Source organism: Salvelinus fontinalis, chromosome 15 (assembly GCF_029448725.1).
Source record: "Salvelinus fontinalis isolate EN_2023a chromosome 15, ASM2944872v1, whole genome shotgun sequence".
Classification (NCBI taxonomy): domain Eukaryota; kingdom Metazoa; phylum Chordata; class Actinopteri; order Salmoniformes; family Salmonidae; genus Salvelinus; species Salvelinus fontinalis.
This window is the reverse complement of record NC_074679.1, coordinates 39609281-39629612: the sequence shown is the minus strand read 5'-3', so window position 1 is coordinate 39629612 and position 20332 is coordinate 39609281. Positions and strand designations below refer to the sequence as shown.

General features: G+C 43.2%; 1 protein-coding gene across 1 annotated transcript in view; it reads left to right on the top strand.

The window, feature by feature from the left end:
• Positions 1 to 20332, top strand: part of LOC129811975 (FERM domain-containing protein 6-like) — an 82484-nt gene that overhangs the window by 38725 nt on the left and 23427 nt on the right. The window contains exons 2-3 of the mRNA XM_055863798.1: positions 10214 to 10521; positions 20043 to 20133. Of these exons, the coding sequence (XP_055719773.1) occupies positions 10420 to 10521; positions 20043 to 20133 (193 nt within the window). The 5' untranslated portion in view covers positions 10214 to 10419. The remainder of the gene's footprint in view (positions 1 to 10213; positions 10522 to 20042; positions 20134 to 20332) is intronic.

Sequence of the window (20332 nt, the reverse complement as noted above, 5' to 3'; positions counted from 1 at the left end):
ATGCACAATTGAGAGCATCCTGTCGGGCTGTATCACAGCCTGGTACGGCAACTGCACCGCCCACAGCTGCAGGGCTCTCCAGAGGGTGGTGCGGTCTGCACAACGCATCACCGGGGGCAAACTACCTGCCCTCCAGAACACCTACAGCACCCGATGTCACAGGAAGGCCAAAAAGATAATCAAGGACAACAACAACCCGAGCCACTGCCTGTTCAGCCCGCTACCATCCAGAAGGCGAGGTCAGTACAGGTGCAACAGAGCTGGGACCGAGAGACTGAAAAACACTCTCTCAAGGCCATCAGACTGTTAAACAGCCATCACTAACACAGAGAGGCCGCTACCTACATACAGACTTGAAATCATAGCACACTTTAATAAATGGATCACTAGTCACTTTAATAATGCCACTTTAATCATGTTTACATATCTTGCATTACTCATCTTATATGTATGTATTTTATACCATCTATTGCATCTTTGCCTATGCCACTCTCTCATTGCTCATCCATATATTTATATGTATATATTCTTATTCCATTCCTTTACTTAGATTTGTGTGTATTAGGTAGTTGTTGTGGAATTGTTAGATTACTTGTTAGATATTGCTGCACTGTCCGAACTAGAAGCACAAGAATTTCAGTACACTTGCAATAACATCTGCTAACCATGTGTATGTGACCAACAACATTTTATTTGATGTCAGTGCAAAAACCAAGCCATGGGGTTGAAGAAATTGTCCGTAGAGAAACCCGAGACTGGATTGTGTCGAGGCACTGATCTGGGAAGGGTACCAAAAAACATCTACAGCATTGAAGGTTCCCAAGAGCACAGTGGCCTCCATCATTCTTAAATGGAAAAAGTTTGGAACAACCAAGACTCTTCCTAGAGCTGGCCGCCTGGCCAAACTGAGCAATCGGGGGAGAAGGGCCTTGGTCAGAGAGGTTACCAAGAACACGATGGTTACTCTGACAGAGCACCAGAGTTCCTCTGTGGAGGCCTTTATGATAGAGTGGCCAGACAGAAGCCATTCCTCAGTAAAAGGCACATGACAGCCCACTTGGAGTTGCACCTAAAGACTCGCAGACCATGAGAAACAAGATTCTCTGGTCTGATGAAACCAAGATTGAACCCTTTGGCTTGAAAGCCAAATTTCACTTCTGGAGGAAACCTGGCACCATCCCTATGGTGAAGCATGGTGGTGGCAGCATCATGCTGTGGGGATTTATTTCAGTGGCAGGGACTGGTAGACTAGTCAGGATCGAGGGAAAGATGAACGAAGCAAAGTACAGAGAGCTCCTTGATGAAAACCACCTCCAGAGAGATCTGGACCTCAGACTGGGATGACGGTTCACCTTCCAACAGGACAACGAACGTAAGCACACAGCCAAGGCAACGCAGGAGTGGCTTCGGGACAAGTCTCTGAATGTCCTTGATCCAGAGCCCGGACTTGAACCCGATCAAACATCTCTGGAGAGACCTGAAAATAGCTGTGCAGCGACGCTCCCCATCTAACCTGACAGAGCTTAAGAGGATCTGCAGGGAAGAATAGGAGAAACTCACCAATTTTTAAGATGTGCCAGGCTTGCAGCGTCATACCCAAGAAGACTAAAGGCTGTAATCGCTGCCAAAATTCTTCAACAAAGTACTGAGTAAAGGGTCTGAATACTTATGTAAATGTGATATTTAAGTTGTTTTATTTTTTATAAATTTGCAAAATGTTCTAAAAACCTGTTTTGCTTTGTCGGTATATCGGGTATTGTGTGTAAATGGATGAGGGGGGAAAAACAATTGAATCAATTTTAGAATAAGGCTGCAATGTAACAAAATGTGGAATATTTTCTGAATGCACTGACAAGGGATAGTAGAAACATGATATGCGTCCATCATTGGCCACATTCTGGTCTTCCTTTCCCGCTATCTAGGAATACAAAATCTAGACTCGTCTCTGGTATTGTGCTCCACACTGTCAAAAACAAGTTTATTTCTCAATCTAATTTGTACTGCTTCAAAAACTTTACTTACTGTAAACGGCTGCAAATCATCGAGATATCGGTTATCAGTGTCACCAACAAAAACAATAGGCCTATAAGAAATGCAGCGTATGGCATACATTTTCCACATGCAAATGACACTTTTCAGTAGTTCTCCAAAGCATGCCATTGCATTTATGTTTCAACCATGTTTTGAAGCAATGAGCCCAATCAGTCACCTATGACAACTAAATCATCATTCATGAATTCATAAATAGAGTAGGCTAATAAATCCTTAGTTTTAGGGTTATGCTCAGGTTAAACAATTTGGCTAATCTATATTTCCATATTTCCGAGTCGTATTCTGGCAGATCAAGGGGTATTAAATGAATTGGAATGACTGAATCTGACAGACTTTTGGTTTTTAATTCAAAGATATAGCCTAATCTTGTCATTATCTGTAGTAGGAAGTGATGGGTTAGAAGAAGCCTACATAACCAACCCATAAAGTAAAATATGGCCAGCTATGTGAACTCTATCATTGATTTATCTTGCAATAGATGTCGTTCAATTCGTAATATTCATTTTTGTCTTCTTCTAATGCCTCCTAAGGGGAAAGTACCCATAAAAGTAACTGAAAGTAATCAGATTACATTACTGAGTTTGGGTAATCCAAAAATGATGTATTGATTACAATTTTGAACAGGTAACCAACCTAACCCTACGCACGCACGCACATACACATCTCCATCTCCATACATCCAACTCCAGCACACAAAGGCTACTTGCTAGAATTCCTTACAGCTCCACGCGATAGAGAATGGTATATTAGGACTCAAACAGCAATGTTAGTGATCTAAAGGCACACGAACATTGAGAGGGAGCTATTCCATAGGCAGGGATCCATACTACTATGCAGCTGTTGAAGGAGGGCATTTTTCATTGGCTATCCACTGATTGCTAGGAAGCTTAAACTTCAATTCAAGCATTATTTGATAAAAAATACACATATACATTTGCAAACCGCCATCCACAACAACCACAATCCGTAAGGCGCAAATAGATAAATGAAAGCGCAGCAGTGTGATTCACTTCAATGCGCTATGTAGATATCAATAATAAGTTATATCTGGATCGCTCGTAGGCTACACCACTACTGTCGTCCTTATCCCAAAGCAGTTATTCATGTTGGATAATCAGCAGTCGCACCATTGGAAGACAGCTTGGACTGTAGCCTACAAAAGCATATTCCCGCGATCCATCAAACGCATTTGGTGTGTCGTCATAGTTGTCTCTGACTTGTGGTCAGACTCGCTCAGGCGGAACAAACTTCAACTTGCGCCTTTTTTCAATGCTGATTTGAATGTCGTTGAGAAAACAGAGGTCTCAACAACAACAAAAATCACAAACATCCTTTCTGAATTTAGAAGTAACCCTAGAAGTAATCATCTACTTCTTCAAAAGTATCTGTAATCTGATTAGCTAACATCCTTTCTGAATTTAAAAGTAATCCTCAAAGTAATCATTACGTTTTTCAAAAGTAACCTGTAACCTTAACATGCTAAAACTGCGCTACTTACTGTAGCTTCTGCCCAGGCTTTCAACAACATTATCTTTCGTTATAATTCGTCCAGTTGTAGCATTCGATTTCACGCCATAGCCCCCTATTTGGGTTGGCCAATAGGGACTGATACCGTCGTATTTCAATGTTTTATGGGTACGTAATCACGATAGGACATAGCTTGACATTATTCGCCCACCCTAGTTTCCTCGTTACAAAGTGTTGCATCACAATGGCTCATACGAGGAACTGTAAAACTTTTCGCTGTACATTTACAGCATTATACTGGCAGCAGAGTTTCAAGCGACAGTATATAAACCATGTTGTTTTACAGCAGGGATGCTGTAAAAGTGTTTACAGTAAGACAAACTATGCAGTATTTTGCAATAAAGCATTATACTGTAAATGAGCGTACTGTAATCAATACAGCGACACAGCTATATATATAATGACAGTAATGTGCTGGCAACCGCTGTCAGTATAATGCTGTACATTTACAGTAAGCCTATACAGCATGTTACTGTAATCCATTTTACAGTACCAATACTATCACTGTAATCTTTTTACGGTAATTGTAACGAGTGTTTATTCAAGTTGGATAATCTTTGGATGCGGACAGCAGTCGCACCATTGGAAGACATAGCTTGGACTGTAGCCTACAAAAGCCTATTCCTGCTCTTTTCCCGCGATCCATCAAACACATTTGGTGTGTCATCATAGTGGTCTCTGACTTGTGGTCAGACTCGCTCAGGCGGAACAAACTGAACATTACTGAATGTCATTGAGAAACAGAAAAGTGTCCGATTTTTTTCACGAACTTCCTTTCTGAATTTACAAGTAATCCTAGAAGTAATCTAGTTCTTCAAAAGTATCTGTAATCTGATTACAATATTTTTTGCTGATAACGTAACAGATTAAACTCAATTTTTTGTGGTAGTCCGTTTCTCTCCAACCGTGTGTGTGTGTGTGTGTGTGTGTGTGTGTGTGTGCCAGGAATCAAAGGCCTCCATTGTTGGAATGAGAAGCAGATGTTAGTGTGGAATTCTCCTGACTGCAGCAGATTTTTTCACGGCTGTACTTTGAGTGCTCCCTCGCTTTCTTGCTCTCTCGCTCTCTCTCTCTCATTCTCCATCTCATTCTCATTCTATACATGTATTTAATCTGAAATGTTTCTATTTCTCCAGTCTGGTCTGTTGTGAGTCACTCTCTTTTCCTCTCTAATATGTTAGGGGAGATTGGGGTTGAATGGGGCCATTTTTTACATTCAGCATCTCTCCGTCAAAGGAAATATAGTTTTATTTCTAACAAACCTATCTACATATATTTCAGAATGTTGTGTATCCCTGGATATAATCAGAATTCATATTAACATTACTGTTTTGAAATCATAGCTTGTCTAAAAAAAAAGTGCTCTTTTGGCACAACTTACCCCGTAGATGGGGTAAGTTATTCATAAGGGCAGGGTACAAGTTGAGGAGCCTACGCATTTGTGTACTGAATGAAATATTGCCACTACCTTTTTAAAACCATGTCTATTTTTATTTCCCAAAGACAATTCAACACAATCACTTTTTTTTTTGTTTTTAACCATCTTAAGCATCTTTTAACACAGGCACAACACCAAACAAACAGTATGTCATTAAAAAAAAAAAACTTTTAACATAGGCCAGTTGGGAAGAACTTGGGAAGAAAATACTTAAATTTGCTCAACTTGCCATCGGCTCAACTCAGCAAAAAAAGAAAAGTCCTCTCACTGTCAACTGTGTTTATTTTCAGCAAACTTAACATGTGTAAATATTTGTCTGAAGATTCAACAACTGAGGCATAAACTGAACAAGTTCCACAGACATGTGACTAACAGAAATTGAATAATGTGTCCCTGAACAAAGGGGGGTCAAAATCAAAAGTAACAGTCAGTATCTGTGTGGCCACCAGCTGCATTAAGTACTGCAGTGCATCTCCTCCTCAGGGACTGCACCAGATTTGCCAGTTCTTTCTGTGAGATGTTACCCCATTCTTCCACCAAGGCACCTGCAAATTCCCGCATGACCCTAGCCCTAACCCTCCGATCCAACAGGTCCCAGACGTGCTCAATGGGATTGAGATCCGGGCTCTTCGCTGGCCATGGCAGAACACTTACATTCCTGTCTTGCAGGAAATCACTCACAGAACGAGCAGTATGGCTGGTGACATTGTCATGCTGGAGGGTCATGTCAGGATGAGCCTGCAGGAAGAGTACCACATGACGGAGGAGGATGTCTTCCCTGTAACACACAGCGTTGAGATTGCCTGCAATGACAACAAGCTCCATCCGATGATGCTGTGACACACCGCCCCAGACCATGACGGACCCCCCACCTCCAAATTGATCCCACTCTAGAGTACAGGCCTTGATGTAACGCTTATTCCTTCGACTATAAGCGCAAATCCGACCATCACCCCTGGTGAGACAAAACCGCGACTCGTCAGTGAAGAGCACTTTTTGCCAGTCCTGTCTAGTCCAGCGACAGTGGGTTTGTGCCCATAGGCGACGTTGTTGCCGGTGATGTCTGGTGAGGACCTGCCTTACAACAGGCTTACAAGCCCTCAGTCCAGTCTCTCTCAGCCTATTGCGAACAGTCTGAGCACTGACGGAGGGATTGTGCGTTCCTGGTGTAACTCGGGCAGTTGTTGTTGCCATCCTGTACCTGTCCGAAAGGTGCGATGTTCGGATGTACCGATCCTGTGCAGGTGTTGTTACACGTGGTCTGCCACTGTGAGGACGATCAGCTGTCCGTCTTGTCTCCCTGTAGCGCTGTCTTAGGCGCCTCACAGTACGGACATATCAATTTATTGCCCTGGCCACATCTGCAGTCCTCATGCCTCCTTGCAGCATGCCGAAGGCACTTTCACGCAGATGAGCAGGGACCATGGGCATCTTTCTTTTGGTGTTTTTCAGAGTCAGTAGAAAGGCTTCTTTAGTGTTCTAAGTTATCATAAATGTGGCCTTAATTGCCTACCATCTGTAAGCTGTTAGTGTCTTAACGACCGTTCCACAGGTGCATGTTCCTTAATTGTTTATGGTTCATTGAACAAGCATGGGAAACAGTGTTTAAACCCTTTACGATGAAGATCTGTGAAGTTATTTGGATTTTTACGAATTATCTTTGAAAGACAGGGTCCTGAAAAAGGGCCGTTTCTTTTTTTTGCTGAGTTTAAATTATCCCACACAACTACACGGATGCACTTTGATGCTAGGTTTAGGACCTCATATTGAAGTTTATAGAGACCCCGACTGATGTTAGCCCTTCACAGACTCCATGAAATGACAGCGTAAATATTTTGTCAAATTATTTATTTAGTGTATGGTTTACTCGAAACAAGCGGCGGCTCAACTTACCCCACTCTCCCGTAATGTCTTTCCCACCCATCTCTCACCTCCCCCTGGTTCCAGTCTCTCTCTCTACGTGTTCCAGGGGAGTTTTTGGTCTGGCTCAGCCTCCGTCTTTAGTTCTGGAAAGGTTCACTTAAGAGCACCCCACCCCCGTGATGTTACATTAGTTGGGAGGGAGAGACATAGAGACCTACAGACTCAGAGGCATTCTCTAATTCTCTCGCACTTTCTGGCTTTCTTTATGTTTGTATTTCGGGTGGTTTTTCTGTGTAATGAGACTGCCTGCCTCTGAGGCTAGCTTGCCACGTTGACAGAATTTCTCCGTTCCTGCCGCTATCCTGGGCTGACGGCAGGAAGTGGGTCTATCTCTGTCTGGCGGCTGGACTGCTGTGGACACAGCTTTGGTGTTGCATCACTATTCTACTGGGCTGTGGATGAATAGGGGATGGAAGGCAGCAGTAATGTTATTATCCAGCCCCCTCCCTCACACAAAGCCTTCATACCGGGGATGGAAGATCCCCAGCCTGGAAGCCAAGTTGAAGCCATGGAAAAAAGGAGCATATCATTGTGGATCCCAGGCTAGATGGAAGAAGAGAGGGGTATCTGTCAAGAGCTAGAATAGTCTATGGAACATTGATGTCTCGTATAGTAGTCATGATGTCTCACTAGACATGACACTATTGGGTCTGAACCATTAGTGATCTGATGACTACTCTCTCACTCAGTCTGACTGCTAAATTACAGTAGGGGAGAGGTGGGGTAGGTTGAACCAAAGGAGTAGGTTGAGCCACCATACACAAAATGAATCCTTTTACCAAATATTTAGGAAGAGGTCATTATTTCATGGAGTCTGTGAGGGAAGAAACCACATGGAAAATTAGTTAAGGAAGTTCAGTAAAAAAAAAGAAAAAAAAAAAAGAGTTTTCATGATGCTTGTATTTAAACCATAGTAAACAATTTTAAGATTATTTAGACAAGTATAGCCATCAGTTGGGGTCTCTTTAAGCTTTAAAATTAAGTCCTGAACCTAGCATGAAAGTGCGTCCTTGTAGCTGTGTGGGCTAATATAGTCAACATGTTTGCCTTTGGGTAAGTTGAGCCAATGGCCATGGGGCTTGGGGATTCGAACCAGCGACCTTTTGGTTACTGGCCCAACACTTAGCCGCTAGGCTACAGTGTTAAGCCTCTGCTTAAAAGTATTAAAAGACAAAATTATTGTGATTGTTTTGAATTGTGTTCAGAAAATAAAGATAGATATGGTTTTAAAAAGGTAGTGATATTTAATTCAGTACAGAAATTTTTAAGCAGCTTAACTTACCCCATACCCGGGGTAAGTTGTGCCAAGATGCCACTTTTTTGGGGGGACAAGCTATATTTTCAAAACATCATGTCATTTTTACATGAATTCTGATTATTTCCAGGGATACACAACATCCTGAAATATATGTGAATGCCTTTGTTAGAAAGAATACTATATTTCCCTTGGCACAGTGACGCTGAATGCAAAAAATGGCTCACCTTGCCCCTCTCTCCCCTATCCCTCCTCACCCCGCCCAACACGGGCATCCTCTTTCACCATTTAGCTCAACTGTGCTGAGCAGTGTTATTACTAATTTGGGAGTGAGGATTATATTCCTGCCTGAAAGTATAATAGGATATGATTTCAATGGAGGACAAAACAGAGAAACATCTTAAGACCTAAGATAATTTCTAATGATACATTTATATACACAGTTGGGCACAAAGAAAAGATATTTGATTACATAAGTCATTGATTTCAGTTAACTTAATTATGCCGTGCTAGAGAGGCATAATCTTAATCAGAAGAGTAGGAAGAAGGAGGCATGATCTTAATCATAAGAGTAGGAAGAGAGGCATGATCTTAATCATAAGAGTAGGAAGAGAGGAGGAAAGACATGAAGGATAATCAATCTTGTGTTTTATCCACTGTTGTTATTCACTCTCTCTCGCACACTCGCTCGCAGGAGTTTCCCCCCTCATTGTGAACTGGTACCAATCATCCAACTTTTTTGTGTGTGATACTAATCTTGCTTTCCCGTCTTGTTGTGATGAGAGCCTGATACAGCAGAGAGCTGTTGTTAGGTGTGTGGTGTTGAGGTGTTAGGTGTGCGTGCGCATGAAATAGATCACCAAGCACAGTTGTGTTATCGCTGCTGAGAAGGGAAATCAGTTAGTTAGTTACACGCCCATCCCCATCTCACTCCCTCCCAGTCACACAATCATCACCACCACATTCCTTCAGTACCTCTCCACACAGAAACAGGCAAACAGATGTTCAGATGTTACCCAGAAATCAGCCAGGGACTACTATGGCAACACGATGACATTCTCCTGATGTGAGATATTATTAAGTCTGTCTTCAGTTGCCTTCAGTTCAATCAAATGTATTTATAAAGCCCTTTTTACATCAGAAGATGTCACAAAGTGCTTATACAGAAACCCAGCCTAAAACCCCAAACAGCAAGCAATGCAGATGTAGAAGCATGGTGGCTAGGAAAAACTCCCTAGAAAGGCAGGAACCTAGGAAGAAACCTAGAGAGGAACCAGGCTCTGAGGGCTGGCTAGTCCTCCTCTGGCTGTGCCGGGTGGAGAGTACATGGCCATTAAGGCCAGATCGTTCTTCAAGATGTTCAAACATTCACAGATGACCAGCAGGATCAAAAAATAATCACAGTGGTTGTCGAGGGTGCAACAGGTCAGTACCTCAGGAGTAAATGTCAGTTGTCTTTTTATAGCTGAGCATTCAGAGGTCGAGACAGCAGGTGCGGATGAGAGTGAGAGAGAGAGCAGGTCAAACAGCAGATATGGGGAAAGGTAGGCCATCCAGTGAACAGGTCAGGGTTCCATAGCCACAGGCAGAACAGCGGGAGGGGGAGGGACCACACAGGACACCAGAGAAGACAGAATTATTACACCAGATAGGAAAAAATGGCCCTAGCTCCCAGGCACATAGACTATTGCAGCATAGATACTGAAGACAGACGGTGGGGGTGGGGGGGGGGGGGGGGGCACACACACTGTGGCCCTGTCCGACGATATTCCCGGAGGATATAACCCCACCCACTTTGCCAAAGCACAGCCCCCACACCACCACAGGGATATCAACACACCACCAATTTACTACCCTGAGACTGAGTATAACCCACGAAGATCACTCCAGTCTGTCGTCGACAGTGTTTCCATGCAGCAGCTCTAATATTATGTCCCCTCCTCTGTCCATCTGTCCTCTACGGTGTGTCCATGCAACAGTGCTAATGTGATGTCTCTTCCTCTGTCTGTCCTCTACAGTGTGTGGCCCCGCACTGTGTTCTGGTGCCTCCCATGTCCTGGCCTGCTAAGCCTCGCGTCTCCTCACTGGGCCTGGGCAATAGCTGAACCAGGGCTGCTGCTGGTACTACTGCTGCTGGTACTGGTACCGTTACTTGTACCGGTGGTGGAGGGTGTCCCAACCCGGGGGCCTGGAGGAGCCCTGTCGACCTCCCAGCCACACGAAGATGAACAAGCTGACCGGCTTCCACAATAACAAAGCTATGCAGGACCGCCGCTGTGTCTGTGTCTTTCTTCCCAGCGACGACACGCTTAACGTCATCGTCAATGTGAGTACTGCGTCTCACCTAGCTACCTTGAGATGAATGTTCTAACTAAGTTGCTCTGGATAAGAGCATCTGATGAATATAATATAAATATACATGTATTTAGGATCTCAGTACTATTCAGGTGTATATAAGGTAAGACCACTGGTATCAAGACTGTAGTGGAACTGTTCTCACTATGTTGGGATTATATTTGTGATTAAGACAAAGTGTATTATCCAAAAGCAAGGGTCAGGAATTGCAGTAGTTGTATTATTTGACTTTCAAACTGGCAGTTCCATTCATCCTTGTATCACAGTGTGTCTAATTTAGGGCTTTCCCTGACCGAAAGTCATCTGTTCTTTCGACCAATCGATTGCTCGAAAATGTTAAGCGTGTATTTTTCCATATATAGACACACCCTATGTGTTTTAATAAAATAAACTGTATGCATTGAGCTTGTCTGCTGCTTAAAGCTTTGATGAAATAAGACGAGAGCCTCACGAGAGCGCCAGAGATCAAGATAACCAGAAGAAAAAAAAACGTAACCTGACCCGGCCATCCTTTTCCTGCTCCGCCTGGCTTTCGCAGATTTTGCCGTTACTCTCTTGAAGTTGCTGGTAATAGGCTACAGGAAGAGTCGGCAACCTTTCTCATGTTGAATGCCAATTTATCTTAACATTTGTACCGATCTGCTTGCCAGTTATGGGTTTCGTTTGCACATTTTCGTGAAACATTTCTAATAATGTCTTCAAATCACAAAATCATTGTCATGTGGCAAATCAAAATTCTATCCAATCAATCAATCAATTTTATTTTATATAGCCCTTCGTACATCAGCTAATATCTCGAAGTGCTGTACAGAAACCCAGCCTAAAACCCCAAACAGCTAGTAATGCAGGTGTAGAAGCACGGTGGCTAGGAAAAACTCCCTAGAAAGGCCAAAACCTAGGAAAAAACCTAGAGAGGAACCAGGCTATGAGGGGTGGCCAGTCCTCTTCTGGCTGTGCCGGTTGGAGATTATAACAGAACTATGCCAAGATGTTCAAAGTGTTCATAAGTGACAGGCATGGTCAAATAATAATCATGAATAATTTTCAGTTGGCTTTTCATAGCTGATCATTAAGAGTTGAAAAACAACAGGTCTGGGACAGGTGGCGGTTCCATAACCGCAGGCAGAACAGCTGAAACTGGAATAGCAGCAAGGCCAGGCGGACTGGGGACAGCAAGGAGTCACCACGGGCGGCAGTCCCGACGCATGGTCCCAGGGCCCAGGTCCTCCGAGAGAAAGAAAGAGAGGAGAAGAAAATTAGAGAGAGCCAAGATTTTCAAAATGTTCATAGATGACAAGCATGGTCAAATAATAATCAGGAATAAATCTCAGTTGGCTTTTCATAGCCGATCATTAAGAGTTGAAAACAGCAGGTCTGGGACAGGTAGGGGTTTCGTAACCGCAGGCAGAACAGTTGAAACTGGAATAGCAGCAAGGCCAGGCGGACTGGGGACAGCAAGGTGTCAGCATGCCCGGTAGTCCTGACGTATGGTCCTAGGGCTCAGGTTCTCAGAGAGAAAGAGAGAACGAGAGAATTAGAGAGAGCATACTTAAATTCACACAGGACACTGGATAAGACAGGAGAAGTACTCCAGGTATAACCAACTGACCCTAGCCCCCCGACACATAAACTACTGCATCATAAATACTGGAGGCTGAGACAGGAGCGGTCAGGAGACACTGTGGCCCCATCCGAAGAAACCCCCGGACAGAGCCAAACAGGAAGGATATAACCCCACCCACTTTGCCAAAGCACAGCCCCCGCAACACTAGAGGGAAATCCTCAACCACCAACTTACAATCCTGAGACAAGGCCGAGTATAGCCCACAAAGGTCTCCACCACAGCACAAACCAAGGGGGGGCGCCAACCCAGACAGGAAGATCACGTCAGTAACTCAACCCACTCAAGTGACGCACCCCTCCTAGGGACGGCATGGAAGAGCACCAGCAAGCCAGTGACTCAGCCCCTGTAACAGGGTTAGAGGCAGAGAATCCCAGTGGAGAGAGGGGAACCGGCCTGGCAGAGACAGCAAGGGCGGTTCGTTGCTCCAGAGCCTTTCCGTTCACCTTCACACTCCTGGGCCAGACTACACTCAATCATATGACCTACTGAAGAGATAAGTCTTCAGTAAAGACTTAAAGGTTGAGACCGAGTCTGCGTCTCTCACATGGGTAGGCAGACTGTTCCATAAAAATGGAGATCTGTAGGAGAAAGCCCTGCCTCCCGCTGTTTGCTTAGAACTTCTAGGGACAATTAGGAGGCCTGCGTCTTGTGACCGTAGCGTACGTATTGGTATGTACGGTAGGACCAACTCGGAAAGATAGGTAGGGGCAAGCCCATGTAACGCTTTATAGGTTAACAGTAAAACCTTGAAATCAGCCCTTGCCTTAACAGGAAGCCAGTGTAGGGAAGCTAGCACTGGAGTAATATGATCAAATTTCTTGGTTCTAGTCAGGATTCTAGCAGCCGTATTTAGCACTAACTGAAGTTTATTTAGTGCTTTATCCGGGTAGCCGGAAAGTAGAGCATTGCAGTAGTCTAACCTAGAAGTAACAAATGCATGGATTAATTTTTCTGCATCATTTTTGGACAGAACATTTCTGATTTTTGCAATGTTACGTAGATGGAAAAAAGCTGTCCTTGAAACAGTCTTGATATGTTCGTCAAAAGAGAGATCAGGGTCAAGAGTAACGCCGAGGTCCTTCACAGTTTTATTTGAGACGACTTTACAACCATCAAGATGAATTGTCAGATTTAACCTGTCTAGGATCAGCGTGGCGCTAGCGGCCCCCCCCCCACTGAAAAACCAGTGCCGCGAAATTCAAAAAAAATATTTTTTTTAAATATTTAACTTTCACGCATTAAAGTCCAATACAGCTAATGAAAGACACAGATCTTGTGAATCCAGTCAACATGTCCGATTTTTAAAATGTTTTACAGGGAAGACACAACATGTAAAGATGTACATCTATTACCTAAAAACACATTAGCATAATCCACCATCTTTTATTTGTCCACCAACACCAGTAGCCATCACCAATTCGGCTAAACTAAGATATTTATAGCCCCTAACCAACAAAAAAACTCATCAGATGACAGTCTGATAACATATTTATGGTATGGGATAGGTTTTGTTAGAAAAAAGTGCATATTTCAGGTAGATGGCATAGGTTACAATTGCACCCACCGTCACAAATGGAATAGAAAAACTACTTAGAGCAACGTGTTTACCTACTTACTAATCATCAAACATTTCGTAAAAATACACAGCATACACGAATCGAAAGACACAGATCCTGTGAATACAGACAATATTTCAGATTTTCTAAGTGTCTTACAGCGAAAACACAATAAATCGTTATATTAGCATAGCACATAGCACATAGCAGCCCAGCATTGATTCTAGCCAAAGTGAGCGATAACGTCAACATCGCCAAAAATATATTAATTTTTTCACTAACCTTCTCAGAATTCTTCAGATGACACTCCTGTAACATCATATTACACATTCCATATAGAGTTTGATCGAAAACGTTTATATTTAGCCACCAAAATCATGGTTAGACAATGTGAAATGTAGCTCAGCTGGTCAGAAAATGTCCTTGCGCCACTTAGACAGTGATCTACTCTTATACATAAATACTCATAAACGTGACTAAAAAATATAGGGTGGACAGGGATTGATAGACAATTTAATTCTTAATACAATTGCGGAATTACATTTTTTAATTTATCCTTACTTTTCAATACAGTTTGCGCCAAGCGAAGCTACGTCAAAAAACATGGCGTCCTAAGCCACTAAAATGTTTCGACAAACATGATTTATCATAATAAAAATGTCCTACTTTGAGCTGTTCTTCCATCAGTATCTTGGGCAAAGGATCCTTTCTTGGGAGTAATCGTCTTTTGGTGGAAAGCTGTCCTCTTGCCATGTGGAAATGCCAACTGCGTTCGGGATGAACTGAAAAGCGTGCCCAGCTATTCACATCGTTTCAAAAATAAATGTCCCAAAATCGCACTAAACGGATATAAATTGCTATAAAACGCTTTAAATTAACTACCTTATGATGTTTTTAACTCCTATAACGAGTGAAAAGATGACCGGAGAAATATAACAGGCTAAACTAACGCTTGGAACAGGAGCGGTCGGTGTCCTCCACGCGCGTTACGCACCAAGAAAAGACTTGCTAGCTACAGGGTTTTTTAATTTATAGGGCCTGTGAACGCGCAATCGACCCCATTGGAATCGTCATCACGTAAAGGCATCCAGGGGAAGACGTAAGAAGTGTCCGTATAGTCATAGCAATAACAGTGCCCTTTTAACTGACTTCAGAACAGTGGCCAACATTTCTGAAATCTGACTCCATGTCAGGGAAATTGCTGTAGAATGGGCTCTGTTCCACTTAGAGACAAAATTTCAACTCCTATAGAAACTATAGACTGTTTTCTATCCAATAATAATAATAATAATATATAATATGCATATGATATAATATGCATAATATGCATAATATGCAATAATATGCATATTGTACGATCAAGGATTTTGTGGGAAGCCGTTTCAAAAATTACCCAATTAGCATAAATAGTCTCAACAGCGCCCCCATCCCCAACAGGTTAACAGAAGATCTCTTTGTTTCTTGGGACCTAGAACAAGCATCTCTGTTTTGTCCGAGTTTAAAAGTAGAACGTTTTCAGCCATCCACTTCCTTATGTCTGAAACACAGGCTTCTAGCGAGGGCAATTTTGGGGCTTCACCATGTTTCATTGAAATGTACAGCTGTGTGTCATCCGCATAGCAGTGAAAGTTAACATTATGTTTTCGAATAACATCCCCAAGAGGTAAAATATATAGTGAAAACAATAGTGGTCCTAAAACGGAACCTTGAGGAACACCGAAATGTACAGTTGATTTGTCAGAGGACAGACCATTCACAGAGACAAACTGATATCTTTCCGACAGGTAAGATCTAAACCAGGCCAGAACTTGTCCGTGTAGACCAATTTGGGTTTCCAGTCTCTCCAAAAGAATGTGGTGATCGATGGTGTCAAAGGCAGCACTAAGGTCTAGTAGCACGAGGACAGATGCAGAGCCTCGGTCTGACGCCATTAAAAGGTCATTTACCACCTTCACAAGTGCAGTCTCAGTGCTATGATGGGGTCTAAAACCAGACTGAAGCATTTTGTATACATTGTTTGTCTTCAGAAAGGCAGTGAGTTGCTGCGCAACAGCTTTTTCTAAAATTTTTGAGAGGAATGGAAGATTCGATATAGGCCGATAGTTTTTTATATTTTCCGGGTCAAGGTTTGGCTTTTTCAAGAGAGGCTTTATCACTGCCACTTTTAGTGAGTTTGGTACACATCCGGTGGATAGAGAGCTGTTTATTATGTTCAACATAGGAGGGCCAAGCACAGGAAGCAGCTCCTTCAGCAGTTTAGTAGGAATAGGATCCAGTATGCAGCTTGAAGGTTTAGAGGCCATGATTATTTTCATCATTGTGTCAAGAGATATAGTACTAAAACACTTAAGTGTCTCTCCCGATCCCAGGCTCTCGCAGAGCTGTGCAGATCCAGGACAGCTAAGTCCTGGAGGAATACGCAGATTCAAAGAGGAGTCCGTAATTTGCTTTCTAATGGTCATGATCTTTTCCTCAAAGAAGTTCATGAATTTATTACTGCTGAAGTGAAAGCCATCCTCTCTTGGGGAATGCTGCTTTTTAGTTAGCTTTGCAACAGTATCAAAAAGAAATTTGGGATTGTTCTTATTTTCCTCTATTAAGTTGGAAAAGTAGGATGATCGAGCAGCAGTGAGGGCTCTTCGGTACTGCACGGTACTGTCTTTCCAAGCTAGTCGGAAGACTTCTAGTTTGGTGTGGCGCCATTTCCGTTCCAATTTCCTGGAAGCTTGCTTCAAAGCTCGGGTATTTTCTGTATACCAGGGAGCTAGTTTCTTATGACGAATGTTTTTCGTTTTTAGGGGTGCAACTGCATCTAGGGTATTGCGCAAGGTTAAATTGAGTTCCTCAGTTTGGTGGTTAACTGATTTTTGTCCTCTGACGTCCTTGGGTAGGCAGAAGGAGTCTGGAAGGGCATCAAGGAATTTTTGTGTTGTCTGAGAATTTATAGCACGACTTTTGATGCTCCTTGGTTGGGGTCTGAGCAGATTATTTGTTGCGATTGCAAACGTAATAAAATGGTGGTCCGATAGTCCAGGATTATGTGGAAAAACATTAAGATCTACAACATTTATTCCATGGGACAAAACTAGGTCCAGAGTATGACTGTGGCAGTGAGTAGGTCCAGAGACATGTTGGACAAAACCCACTGAGTCGATGATGGCTCCGAAAGACTTTTGGAGTGGGTCTGTGGACTTCTCCATGTGAATATTAAAATCACCAAAAATTAGAATATGATCTGCTATGACTACAAGGTCTGATAGGAATTCAGGAAACTCAGAGAGGAACGCTGTATATGGCCCAGGAGGCCTGTAAACAGTAGCTATAAAAAGTGATTGAGTAGGCTGCATAGATTTCATGACTAGAAGCTCAAAAGACGAAAACTGCATTTTTTTTTTTGTAAATTGAAATTTGCTATCGTAAATGTTAGCAACACCTCCGCCTTTGCGGGATGCACGGGGGATATGGTCACTAGTGTAACCAGGAGGTGAGGCCTCATTTAACACAGTAAATTCATCAGGCTTAAGCCATGTTTCAGTCAGGCCAATCACATCAAGATTATGATCCGTGATTAGTTCATTGACTATGATTGCCTTTGAAGTGAGGGATCTAACATTAAGTAACCCTATTTTGAGATGTGAGGTATCACGATCTCTTTCAATAATGGCAGGAATGGAGGAGGTCTTTATCCTAATAAGATTGCTAAGCCGAACACCGCCATGTTTAGTTTTGCCCAACCTAGGTCGAGGCACAGACACAGTCTCAATGGGTATGGCTGAGCTGACTACACTGACTGTGCTATTGGCAGACTCCACTAAGCTGGCAGGTTGGCTAACAGCCTGCTGCCTGGCCTGCACCCTATTTCATTGTGGGGCTAGAGGAGTTAGAGCCCTATCTATGTTGGTAGATAAGATGAGAGCACCCCTCCAGCTAGGATGGAGTCCGTCACTCCTCAGCAGGTCAGGCTTGGTCCTGTTTGTGGGTGAGTCCCAGAAAGAGGGCCAATTATCTACAAATTCTATCTTTTGGGAGGGGCAGAAAACAGTTTTCAACCAGCGATTGAGTGCTGAGACTCTGCTGTAGAGCTCGTCACTCCCCCTAACTGGGGCCAGAGACAATTACTCGATGCCGACACATCTTTCTAGCTGATTTACACACTGAAGCTATGTTGCACTTGGTGACCTCTGACTGTTTCATCCTAACATTATTTGGTGCCGACGTGGATAACAATATCTCTATACTCTCTACACTCGCCAGATTTAGCTTTAGCCAGCACCATCTTTAGATTAGCCTTAACGTCGGTAGCCCTGCCCCCTGGTAAACAGTGTATGATCGCTGGGTGATTCGTTTTAAGTCTAATACTGCGGGTAATGGTGTCGCCAATGACTAGGGTTTTCAATTTGTCAGAGCTAATGGTGGGAGCCTTCGGCGTCTCAGACCCCGTAACGGGAGGAGTAGAGACGAGAGAAGACTCAGACTCCGACTCGCTACATAATGGGGAAAACCGGTTGAAAGTTTCTGTCGGCTGAATGAGCGACACCGGTTGAGCATTCCAACAGCATTTCCCTCCAGAAGCCATGAGAAAGTTGTCCGGCTGCGGGGACTGTGCGGGGGGATTTATACTAACGTTACTATCTGTACTTACTGGTGGCACAGACGCTGTATCTTCCTTTCCTACACTGAAATTACCCTTGCCTAACGATTGCGTCTGAAGCTGGGCTTGTAGCACAGCTATTCTCGCCGTAAGGCGATCGTTCTCCTGTATATTATGAGTACAGCGACTGCAATTAGAAGACATCATGTTAATGTTACTACTTAGCTTCGGCTGTTGAAGGTGTTGTCGAACCATGTCCAGATAAAGCGTCCGGAGTGAAAAAGTTGAATGAGGGTAAAAAGTTGCGATGGAAAAACAAAAAATATAAACGGTAATTAAAAACAAAAACAAAACAAAAAACGTAAAGTTGTCAGCTAGCAAAGTAAAGTAAAGTTGGCAGCAAAACGCACAGCAACAAAACGCACAGCAACACGTCAAATCTAAATGAAAATTACACAAACCTAAAATGAACTTCTCTTGCCATTGCCAACTATGTACAAATATCCTACATAAAGCTAACAAATAAAAACATTGCAGCCTGCAGGTAGAAAATATCCTGATTAAAAATCCCATTGGCTACACATAGCCTAGCCTGTCTGCAACGAATTTAAAACATTGTATCAACTATTAAGTTGGGTCCAGCCCCAAAGTTAGTGCTAGCGAAAATATTCTGGGCCCTCAGAGTTTAGCCAGTGAGCTCTGGACAGACACAGCTGTAGGCTATTTGCGCAAAGGAAAAATAAGCAGGGAATGACTTGGGCAGGAGCTCACTGGAGCGAAGTACCGGCACCTCAAATGTTCTACTGCTTGAGCTCCTGTTCTTCTTATAGAATAGTAGCTCAAAAGTATTGTGGAGCTCCTGCGTCTAAATATAAACAGTACCACCACCCAAAAATGAGTACTGGAACCTATTTCCGTCCAAGTCAGCACTAATAAGCGGTAATCAGGTAGGCCGATTTTACGACGTTTCCATTGGATCAGAGCATGACATTTTTTGCTTTCACACTGAGTGGTTATAGAAAGGGAGAGAGATGGAAAGATCTTCTGAAACTCGTCAGTCTATTCTTGTTCTGAGAAATGAAGGCTATTCCATGCGAAAATGAAGTGAAGGCTACTTCCTTCACAGAACAGCGCAAACTGTCTCTAACCAGAATAGAAAGAGGCATGGGAGGCCCCGGTGCACAACTGAGCAAGAGGACATAGAATGTCTAGTTTGAGAAACAGACACCTCACAAGTCCTCAACTGGCAGCTTCATAAAATAGTACACGCAAAACACCAGTCTCAACGCCAACAGTGAAGAGGCGACTCCGGGATGATGGCCTTCTAAGCAGAGTTGCAAAGAAAAACCTATATCTCAGACTGACCAATAAAAAGAAAAGATTAAGATGGGCAAAAGAACACATACACTTGAGAGGGGAACTCTGCCTAGAAGGCCAGCATCTCTGAGACACCTCTTCACTGATCACTTTGATGTTATTTTAATGGACAAAAATGTTGCTTTTCTTTCAAAAACAAGGACATTTCTAAGTGACCCCAAACTTTTGAAGGTAGTGTATGTGTGTTACTGCTCGACTAAAACCATTTAGGTCGGCCAACAGCCTAACGACAAAACAATTGACCAGTCGAATAATTGGGGTCAGACCTAGTCAAAATACCTCCGATCTCCTCCTGTACATCCTGACATTTGACCTCTTGCTGTGTGTTCTCTCTCTCTACTCAGGTGAAGACTTTGTGCCAGGAGCTGCTCATCCAGGTGTGTGACCTGCTCCGACTGAAGGACTGTCACCTGTTTGGACTCAGTGTCATTCAGAGTAAGAATGGTTTACCGTTGTCGCTGTGTGCATGTCTGCCTGTGTGTTTGTGTGTTTGCACGTGTCCATCGTCCATGGATATGTGACATATCTCGCACAAATCAGCCCACTTGTCTCTGTGGTTAAAGTAGCCGCATAGCTTAGTGTGTGTCATATCAAAGGCATGAGCCTTCCTCTGTACAGAAAGGTCCCAATGAGT